The sequence below is a fragment of the Hipposideros armiger genome, unplaced genomic scaffold (assembly GCF_001890085.2).
Source record: "Hipposideros armiger isolate ML-2016 unplaced genomic scaffold, ASM189008v1 scaffold_66, whole genome shotgun sequence".
NCBI classification, from domain to species: Eukaryota; Metazoa; Chordata; class Mammalia; order Chiroptera; family Hipposideridae; genus Hipposideros; species Hipposideros armiger.
In genome coordinates, this window is record NW_017731416.1 from 3288669 (window position 1) to 3300056 (window position 11388).

At 38.7% G+C, this 11388-nt stretch overlaps 1 protein-coding gene across 8 annotated transcripts in view; it reads left to right on the plus strand.

Annotated features, from left to right (window-relative positions):
* The window catches only part of KIF3A (kinesin family member 3A), a 56259-nt gene that overhangs the window by 25632 nt on the left and 19239 nt on the right, over nucleotides 1-11388 (plus strand). For all 8 annotated transcript variants that reach the window (XM_019642245.1, XM_019642242.1, XM_019642246.1 and 5 more), the window contains exons 6-8: nucleotides 6354-6493; nucleotides 6879-7076; nucleotides 7933-8107. In XM_019642245.1, coding sequence (XP_019497790.1) covers nucleotides 6354-6493; nucleotides 6879-7076; nucleotides 7933-8107 — 513 coding nt within the window. The remainder of the gene's footprint in view (nucleotides 1-6353; nucleotides 6494-6878; nucleotides 7077-7932; nucleotides 8108-11388) is intronic.

Sequence of the window (11388 nt, forward strand, 5' to 3'; positions counted from 1 at the left end):
GTGCCGAGTGCTTTATAACAGTGATCTCTTTTAATCCTCACAATAGTCTATGACAGTATTAAATTCCTATTTTATGATTGAGGAAATCAAGAGTTAATTTAAATAAGTTGTCCACTGTTATATACTACTTCATAAGTGGCAGAGTGAATATTTTAACCTAGGTCATGAACCAGCATAACCAGGCACTATATTGCTTCCCTTTTGTTGACAAGAGAAACAAAACAAAAATGAAATAAAATGGTATTTTAATTCTTGTTTCAGGTTTTGTGTAAAGAGTAAAGAACTTCAGCAATATTTAATGCACAGATGCCCCAGGCCTTGTACTAGCGATGTTGCTAACAGCAATAGATTAGAAGTAAAAGATAAGAACATAGGCTGTAAACATTTTTTTAAAAAGTTTTCATGACTAGACTATAAATCAAGCAAACTCAAGGAAATTAAACAATTTTTTAAAAGTCAATTGCATTCTTATAAACCAAGTAGTAGAAAGAAAAAGACCAAATTTTAACAGGAAAATGAGCAAAAAATATGTAGAAATATGTTATTCCCAGAAGAACTATACGCAGCAATAAACACATGAAAGGATGTTCAACTTCACAACATCCACGGTTTGGATGAAAAGATATCCACGTTGCTGAGGCTCTGAAGAAATGGGCACTTACATTGGGAACATAAAATGGTATAGCCTTTTTTGAAGGGCAGTGTAACAGTATATGTTGAAATTTTTAAAATGCATTCCTTTAGACACAGTGCTTTTAATTCAAGGAAAAAAATATATATGTATAAAGAAATTTTATTGGGGAACAGTGTGTTTTTCCAGTACCCATCAGCTCGTCAAATAGTTGTCTTCAGTGTAGTTGTGGAAGGTGTAGCCCACCATTCCATGTGGGAGTCGAACCGGCAACCTTGTTGTTCAGAGCATGTGCACTAACCAACTGAGCCACCTGGCCGCCCCTAGTGTGGGGGGGGGAAATTATATATATATTTATATATATTTTATTGGGGAATTGGGGAAGGGGAACAGCCAAGTTGTTGACCTTCAATCTTAGTTGTGGAGGGCGCAGCTAGCTCAGCTCTAAGTTCATTCGCCATCCAGCCACCCATTGGCAGCTCAGGGCCGCTCAGCTCAAGGTGCCATGTTCAATCTTAGTTGCGGGTGGGCGTAGCCACCATCTCATGCGGAAGTCGAACCGGCTTCCTTGTTGTTACGAGCATGTGCTCTTACCAGCTGAGCCATCCTGTCACCTGTTGGCAGCTCAGCAGCAGCTCAGCTCGGGCACAGCTCACTGGCCCATGTGGGAATCCGACGGGGCACCATGTTGCTCAGAGCTTGCACTCTTAACCAACTGAGCCACTCGCCTGGCTCGAAAAATATTTTTAAGTGTAAACAAAAAAATGCCTTATTGAAACATTATTTGTAATAGGAAAAAGTTTGATAAAACCTAAATAACTATAAATAAAACATTGGTTATATAAATTATGGTACAGACATTCCAGGGACCAAATGAAGCTCTGAAAAAAAAAAATGAGTTAGGGCAGGCCTAGTGGCTCGTTGGTTAATAGCTGGCTTGGGACGCCAGAGGGCCCTGTTTCAAATCCCACATATGAGGTCCAGTGACACTGCCCTCTACAGCTAAGATGCTGAACAACAGCTCAACCTGGAGCTGGGCTGCCGTGAGTCGCTGGCGACGGTGTAGGCTGCAGCCCTTGCTGCAGTGGGTTGTCATGGGCTACTGTGTGTAGCCAGCAGCCAGTGTGAGCGGCTGTCCAGAAGCCGGTGACTGATCTGCCTCGCCAGGGAAGAGCGCAATGATGGTGCCAACTTGGGCCAATGAAGCAACATCCTCCACAACTAGACTGAAGAACAAAAGGACAGCAACTTGTCTGTTCCCCTTCCCCCAATTCCCCAGCGCTGTTCTCATCCCCCAATTCCCCAATAAAAATCTTTAAAAAAAAAAAAAAAGAGTTAAATCTACATGTAGAGACCTGAAAGATTTTCAAGATATATCGTTAAATGAAAAGAAAGCAAATTACAGAACAGTATGTACTGTATCATTTAATTTATATATGTGTAAAAAAGCCAAATTATTAAACCATGTATTTGGGCATTGTGTGTTTGTGTCCACATGAAAGGACATTTAATAATGGTTACCTTTAGGGATGGGGAAGTAAGACTGGGGAAAAGTGATGTAGGGAGATTTTTATTTTTTTTTATATGTATTTAAAAATGTTTTTATACCAGGAATATGTTTATGTATTGCTTATTTAATTGAAAACATTTTTAAACGAAGATCCTATTCACAGTAGTGACTAAAACCTTCTATTAACTACCTAACAATTAATTTAACTTGGTATGTGACATTTGTTCAAGGAAAACTAAAAAATTCTGATTAGAAAAGTGAAATGAAACAAAGGTAAAGGGATTTGGAAACCTAAGATAGCAGAGAGGAAAATACTCTTAATAAGCAGATTGAGTCCAAGAATTATGTAGTACAAATATCTAAGTAGAAAAGTTCCAACATGAAAATATAAGCTTTATCATATTGAAATATAGTAAAATAACTATCAAAAGGAAAATAGCAGAGGGGGAAATTTGACAATAAAAACTGCTATCCCAAATAGATGAAAAATTGATACAAATACAAAATTAGTAACCATTGTGTACAGGTGGTCATAGTATAGAAATGGTTATTTTTCCACTGGTTATTTTTCCACTTAAGAAAATAAGTCAGCCATCTCACGAACAAATACACAGACTTTCTAGCAACTAAAATGCACATTTAAACTAGTCAGGTACATTTACATCATGGGCATCATCATTGTAAATTGGTCAATATTTACTCAGACTAGTGTTTTTCAGCCTTTAAACCATAACCTTTTTTAAAAAAGCATTTTTTAAAATAGGTAATCTATACACATGGTATACATTTCAAAAGGCACAGAAGTATACATTGAAAAACAAATCTTTCTCCTGCCCTTGTGTCTCGCCTGTTCTCAACTCTGGTGGCAACCTCTGTTAGTTTCTAATGTGCCCTTTCTGATAGTCTGTGCGCACGCATGGGTGTTTTTAGAGAGAGTGCTTGTCTCCTTTCTTTATGAAGCAGATAATAGTATACTTTATTCACTTAATGATATTATCTTAGCAATCATTTCACATGAACACATACTAGTACATATAAAAGTATTTTTAGATAATTACATAGTATTTCATTGGAAGGATCTGTGTAATTTCCCAATCTTTTTGTTTTTTTAAAGATTTTTATTGGAGAATTGGGGGGATGGGAACAGCGCTGGGGAATTGGGGGAAGGGGAACAGACAAGTTACTGTCCTTTTGTTCTTCAGTCTAGTTGTGGAGGACGTTGCCTCACTGGCCCAATTTGGCACCATCATTGAGCTCTTCCCGGGCGAGGCAGATCAGCTGCCGGCCTCTGGATGGCCGCTCACTGCGGCTGCTGGCCACTCACTCTGGCTGATGGCCACATATGGCAGCCCATGGCAACCCACTGCCACAGGGGCTGCAGCCTACGCCGTCACCGGCGACTCACGGCAGCCCAGCTCCAGGCCGAGCCGTTGTCCAGCATCTCAGCTGCGAAGGGCAGTGTCACCGGCCCTCATATGTGAGATCCGAACCGGGGCCCTCTGGTGTCCCAAGCCAGCTCTTAAGCATCGCGCCACTCGGCCGGCCCTACCCAATCTTTTATTGATGGACTGTGGGTTGTTTTCAGTCTTGCTATATGAGCAATACTGCAATACATTTTTTTTTTTTAAAGATTTTATTGGGGGAGTTGGGGGAGGGGAACAGTGCTGGGGAATCAGGGGAAGGGGAACAGACAAGTTGCTGTCCTTTTGTTCTTCAGTCTAGTTGTAGAGGACGTTGCTTCACTGGCCCATGTTGGTTTTATCATTGCGCTCTTCCCAGGTGAGGCAGATCGGTCGCTGGCCTCTGGACGGCTCATGCCAGCTGCCGGCCACTCAACGCCGGCTGCTGGCCACACACTGTAGCTTATGGCAGCCCACTGCAGCAGAGGCTGCAGCGTAGCCATTGCCGGCGACTCATGGCGACTCCAGGTTGAGCTGTTGTTCACCATCTTAGCTGTAGAGGGCAGTGTCACTGGCCCTCATGTGGGATCCGAACCGGGGTCCTGCTGCTTAGAACTGGCGTCCCAAGCCAGCTCTTAACCAACGCGCCACTCAGCTGGCCCAAATTTTCTTATATATACTTGAACTTATACACATGCAGGTATATTTATAGGATCAATTTTTCCATACCCTTTTAAAAGACATAAAAGTCTAATTATTTTAAATTTCAAAATAAGTATTTAACAAAAATTAAAGCTACGGATATGTTATTTCCATTATGTGATATGTCAGTAGGTTACAGCATTGAGTATACTTGATTGCTATAAGCTGTTCTCTTCTAGGGATTGTAGTGTTCAATATAGGTCAGTTTTAATAGCAGGTCTGTTGCATTTCTTTGTTTTCATAACCAAAAATACAGAAGAATCACAATTATGAATAGCGTGCTTTACTTGCATTACAAAAACAGTGGGTATTAAAATATTTAATATGATTTTTTCAAATTACACGTTCTCTCCTCCTCCAAATTGGAAAACACTGCTACAGTATGATTTGATAATCACATAGCTGTAAAACGATTCCTACCCTTTGACCTAATAATTCCATTTAGAAAATATATCCCATGGAAATAATCCCAAAGAGAAAGAAAGGTGTCTGCTCAAAGATGCTCATATTAGCATTCCTTATGAGGACCCCAAATGGGAAATAATCCCAAATACCTCTCAATAAGGGAATAGCAAAATCAGGGCTTAATAGTTTTTTTATATTTTTTGGGAAATTTTCATAAATTCATAGTTTGATTTTAAAGGAAATAGAGAAAAATAGTATGATGTTACAAATCCTTGCATTTTCTTTCACGAATTTTTCATTTTTTCATCAGGCTTTACTTTTCTTTGTGCAATTTACATTCTAGTTATCTGACTTCTAGTGTAGCCATATGCTAATAAAGAGTACCTTGCAATGTTTCCATTGTCCAATCAAAGCTCTCATGGACAAGTTCTGCATGAATGTATAGCAGGAAGATAATTTTGGCTTGTGTAAAATTAACATAATGCTTTTGAAGAATTTAAGGAAAAAACAAACCCACACATGCTTATTATAAAAAACAAAACAGACCTTTTTCTTTGTTTACACAATATATTCATGTAAAATATTTATACACACAAATACTTAGTATATTTTGAATGGATGCTTTTGTTTTATAGAAATGGGATTATACTATATATTCTTTTTTATTTTCAGCCATATGCTATGGATATCTTTCCATGTCATACAGATCTACCTTATTTTTTTAAAGGACTGGTTAGTAATCCACAGTATAACTAGTCTATAATTGATTAACCATTGTGCTGTCAGTTGTTTCTGATTTATTGTTTTTGCGAGCAATGCTGCACTGAATTAAATATCCTTCATCATCTAATGCATATATGCAAGTATTTCTGTGGCTTAGATTCCCAGAACATAATACTTTTTATTTATTTTTTTATTATTTATTTATTTATTTTTTAAAAAAGATATTTATTGGGGAATTGGGGGAAGGGGAACAGACAAGTTGCTGTCCTTTTGTTCTTCAGTCTAGTTGTGGAGGACGTTGCTTCACTGGCGCAAGTTGGCACCATCATTGCACTCTTCCCGGGTGAGGCAGATCAGTCGCCGGCTTCTGGACGGCCGCTCACTGCGGCTGCTGGCCGCTCACGCTGGCTGCTGGCTACACACGGTAGCCCATGGCAACCCACTGCCACAGAGGCTGCAGCCTACGCTGTCGCCGGCGACTCATGGCAGCCCAGCTCCAGGTTGAGCTGTTGTTCAGCATCTTAGCTGTAGAGGGCAGTGTCACTGGCCCTCATATGTGGGATCCAAACTGGGGCCCTCTGGCATCCTAAGCCAGTTCTTAACCATTGCACCACTCAGCCGGCCCCCATAATACTTTTTAGAGACAGCTGAAACAGCAATAATTTTTCAAATTATTTAACATCTTGTTTTTTATGAATTAGTTAAATTTTTTTAGCCAGTAATATTGGGATTAAAGTTAAGTATTTTGTCCTAAAATTAACCTCTTTGATATGAGAAACATTATAAATTCTTTTGTTATCAACATAAATTGTCAGAGAAATTTCTAATAATGGCTAAACACACCTGTGCTTTTATGGTTTAACTATGCTCTCTGGTGTTTGGCTGAGATGAAATTAAGTATTTTAAACAATTTTGGATATTTAATAATTTTTAAAGGTACTCTGTTATTATGCTTTTTAAGAATTTCCTCCCTTTATTCGAGGTTCTGTTGGTGCAACTAACATGAATGAACATAGTTCTCGCTCCCATGCCATCTTTACGATTACTATAGAATGCAGCGAGAAAGGTGTCGATGGCAACATGCACGTCAGGATGGGGAAGCTCCACCTTGTAGATCTTGCTGTAAGTAACGGTACTACTTACGGAGTAACTCTTGGGATTTTTTAATTTTATAAATGAATAAAAATTGAAGTGAAAAGGTTGAATTACATATGGTTTTAAAGTTGTTAACTTCTTTATGTGTTTAACTTATTATGGAATATTTCAAAACTATACAAAAGTAGATAGAATAGTATAATCTCTCATGTAACCATCATCCAGCTTCAACAGTTATTGGTTCATGGCCAGTCCTGTTTCATCCCTACCCTCATCTGCTTCCCTTCCTGTATTATTTTGAAATGAATTCTAGATAATGTGTCAGGTATTTTACTGTTAAATTAGTTTTTATAAGCTATGGAGAGAATATTTCATATTTTAAATTTAGATTTATCTCTTGGTTTATTGCTAGGGGTCAGAAAGACAAGCAAAAACTGGAGCTACTGGACAGCGCCTGAAGGAAGCTACAAAAATCAACCTTTCACTTTCCACCCTTGGCAATGTAATTTCTGCCTTGGTTGATGGAAAAAGCACTCATGTGCCTTATCGTAACTCTAAATTGACGCGTCTTCTTCAGGATTCCTTGGGAGGAAATTCAAAAACCATGATGGTGAGACTTAGTTGGTGGCATAGCTATCATCAGGCAAATTTAAGATTCCTGTTTATCCCAGTAATTGGTATGCGTAACATTTTAAAAAGTATGGATTATTTTGTTTGATTTGTGGCTATTCTTTTTCTAGTACACCATGTGTGCTAACTAACCTATATGGTTTTGTTTGGAAACCCACATGGTGGTGCTCTCTTTTTGAAGAAGGCCAGAGTTGAAGTAGGCTTCAAAGATTCTTTTTTTGTTTTTTGTTTTTTAAATTGGGGTTTGGGGGAGTAGAACAGTGTTGGGAATTGGGGAAGGGGACCAGCCAAGTTGTTGTTCTGTGGAGGGCGCAGCAAGCTCAGCTCCAAGTCCAGTCGCCATCTGGCTGCCCGTCGGCAGCTCGTAGCCTCTAAGCGCAAGGTGTTGTGTTCAATCTTAGTTGCGGGTGGGCATAGCCACCATCCCATGCAGGAGTCGAACCAGCAGCCTTGTTGTTAAGAGTGCACGCTCTATCCACTGAGCCATCCGGGTGGCAGCTCAGCTCAAGGTGCTGAGTTCAGTCTTAGTTGTGGGCGGGCGTAGCCCACCATTGAACAGGCAGTCTTGTTGTTAGGAGCATGTGCTCTCACCCGTTGAGCCACCTTGCCACCTGTTGGCAGCTCAGCGGCAGCTCAGCTCCAGCGCAGCTCACTGGCCCATGTGGGAATCGAACTGGTGGCCCTGTTGCTCAGAGCTCACGCTCTTAAGCTAACACTTAACCAACTGAGCCACTTGGCTGGTTCCAAAGAGTCTTTTTGATATCTTAGTAATGGTAGTATTAATTTCAACTGTGTCAGGTGTTAAAATGTTTTCCTTTGTATTCCTTATTCAACAGTGTGCAAATATTGGGCCAGCAGATTACAATTATGATGAAACTATCAGTACATTACGGTATGCTAACCGTGCTAAGAATATTAAAAATAAAGCTAGAATTAATGAAGATCCAAAGGATGCTTTGCTTCGTCAATTTCAGAAAGAAATAGAAGAACTGAAGAAAAAGCTTGAAGAAGGTAACTTTCTTCAAAGTATTGATCTTAATGTTGGCTAAAAATATGCTGCTTAACCACTGAGTTTTCTAATAAATACCACCTATTAGAAATTCCCCAGCCTCTAACACTGATATTTAAAGGAATATTTCTGCTTGGTAATTTGATACTTATGTAAGTATCAAGTATGCTATGAGCTTAACATTTTTATATTAAGCTCAAGTAAAATTACATAATATTTGTGTATACAATTAAAAAAATTCATTTAATTTAAACATCCATCTTAATTCCCATGACATTGTGTAGATTTAATATGACCACATATTAAATAATGAATTTTTATTTGTCTCTGTATAAAGAGCGTGTTCTACCATATATGTATTATGGTATCTATGACCAGAGTTCTCTGTGATAGATATCAGTCACTATTGTTTGACGTAAAGAAAACCATCACAGTCATGGGTACACCAAGTTTAAGTCAAAATTCATTGCATGGCCTTGAAAATATGCCTTCATACTTAACTTTGAACATGAGATTCTCTTTCAGAAATTCTTTTCTACCAAGATATTGTTAGAAGGTTAGAAAGTTTGAAGACGTTGTTCATGAGGGTGAGAAACTCACCAACCATCATTAAGTGCCCAGTGACCCCCTGTACCTCACACTAAGAACTGATTGGCATAAGGCTCCTCTGCATACCACGTAAACAGAAGGCTTTGATACTGACTCTTTTCTCAGTGGGGAAACTGGTTAGATCTGATGTCAAATCCAGAGATGCCAACATCACAAACTTTTGGAGAAGGTGATGATTCAGTAAACTTGAGTAAGATTACTGAGGAAAAGCAGTGTATTGCGCTGCCTCTTAGACAATGAAATTTGGTGTTTTAAATGTGACCACTAGGTGGTATTTATAGTCAGTATGTTTTAGAGATTTAAAATTCCTTAGGTTTGTTAATGTTGAGTTCATACCTTTATCTTGCTGACTTAAATGTTTTTACATTTTTTATTGTGATAAAATATACATAACATAAAATTGACTATGTTAACTATTTTTAAGTGTACAGTTCTGTGACATTAAGTATGTTCACATTGTTGTGCAACCATCATCATCATCCATCTCCAGAATTTTTTCATCTTTCCCAAATGAAACTCTGTACCCATTGAACACTAACTCCCCACCCACCACTCTCCTGTAGCCCCTGGTAACCACTATTCTACTTTCTATCTCTATGAATTTGACTATTCTAGGTATCTCATACAGGTAAAATCATATAATATGTGTCCTTTTGCATCTGTCTTATTTCATTTAGCACAATGCCCTTGAGGTTCATCTGTATTGCAGCATGTGTCAGAATTTCCTTCCTTCTAAAGGCTTAATAATATTCTAGTGTATGTGTACACCACAGTTTGTTTATCCATTCATCCATCAATGAACACTTGGCTTGCATCTACCTTTTGACTGTTGTGAATGGGCTGCTGTGAACATGGGTGTGCAAATACCTGTTTTGAGTCCTTGCTTTCAGTTATTCTGGGTATATACCCAGAAGTGAAATTGTTGGATCATATATGGTAATATTGACTTTACTTTTAATACATTTTATTTATGTTCTCATGACATTTGTTTTTATAATCCAGTTAACAGAGTTTTATAATCTGGTTAATGGAGTTGATCATATAAACAATAAAAAAAGTAGGCAAAGACAATAAAAGAATATTTTTTTAACTTTTTTATTTTGAAATAATTTTAGATTTACAGAACACTTGCAAATATAGTAAGGAGAGTTCCTATGTATACCCATCACCCAGCTTACCCCAATGTTAACATCTTACGTAATCATAGTACAATTATTGAAACCAGGAAATTTGCATTGATACAAATTCATTCACTGATCTGTAGATCTTATTTAAATTTTGACAGTTTTCTCTCTAGCAACCTTTTTCTCTAGTCCAGGATTCAGCCTAGGATCACATATTGCATTAGTTGTCATGTCGTTTTAGCCTCTTTCAGTCTCCAGTTCCTCAGTCTTTTTTTTTTTTTTTTTTTTGGTCTTTCATGATCTTGACACTTTTGATGAGTACTGTAGAATGTTCCTCAATTAGGGTTTGTCTATAGTTCTGTCATAATTATCCTGCAAGGTTTCTCCACTATAAATCTACTAGTTTATTTTTTTCCTTTGTAATTAATATGTATCTTGTGGGGAGATATTTTGAGACTATACAAAGGTCCTGTTTCTCATCATACTGTCTCCCACTAATTTTAGTATCCATCAAGGGTTCTTGTCTTCAATAATAATTCTGTGACATTTGCTTATTGGTGACTTTTCCCATCATTCCTTCTGATGTTTAGTGTTTGGAATTCTGTTGTATGGAAGAGCAGTCCCTTCTCTCACACTTACTTATTGATTCAGTTATTTTTATATGTCAGTATGGACTCATGGATGTTTATCTTAGTCTATGGGCTATGATACAGTAATATCATTTCATTTATTGCTCAAATTGTTCCAGCTCGGGCCCTTAGCTCCTTCAGGGTTGTTCCTGTGTTCTTTCTGCATGCTCCCATATGTTTTTGTTTGTTTGTTTGTTTTTGAGCACTTTCTTATTTTCTGGCACCAAGATGTTTTAGGCTCATTTTGTAGGTTTTCTAGCCTAGCCTTAAAATCATGTATTTCTCCCTGGTTCCTTCCATTGGAGAATGATATTTAGAAACCAAGATTTGGGCATTAGATGTGCTCATTGCTACCAAGGTGTCATTATTTCTGGACTTAAAGAACAATATATATATATATATAAATATTGTTTTTTAATTAATTAATTTATTTTTAAACATCTTATTGGGGAATTGGGAAGGGGAACAGACAAGTTGCTATTCTTTGTTCTTCAGTCTAGTTGTGGAGGATGTCGCTTTGCTGGCCCATGTTGGTATTATCATTGTGCTCTTCCCAGATGAGGCAGTCACTCACCAGCCATTGGACGGCCGCTCACAGCAGCTCATGAAACCTCATGCCAGCTGCTGGCTAGCCCCACTGCAGCCTACGCCGTCGCTGGCAACTCAATGGCAGCCCAGCTCCAGGTCGAGCTGTTATTCACCATCTTAGCTGTAGAGGGTGCAGCATCACTGGCCCTCATGTGGGATCCGAACTGGGGCCCTGCTGCTCAGAGCTGGCGTCCCAAGCCAACTCCTAACCAACGTGCCACTTGGCCAGCCCGCCACCCCCTTATCTTGGCCCTTCCTGATTTGCCTCCACCAGCCTCTCCTGATCTGGTGCTTCTCCTCTGCCAGCTTCTCGAGGATCTGCTATGTCTGAAG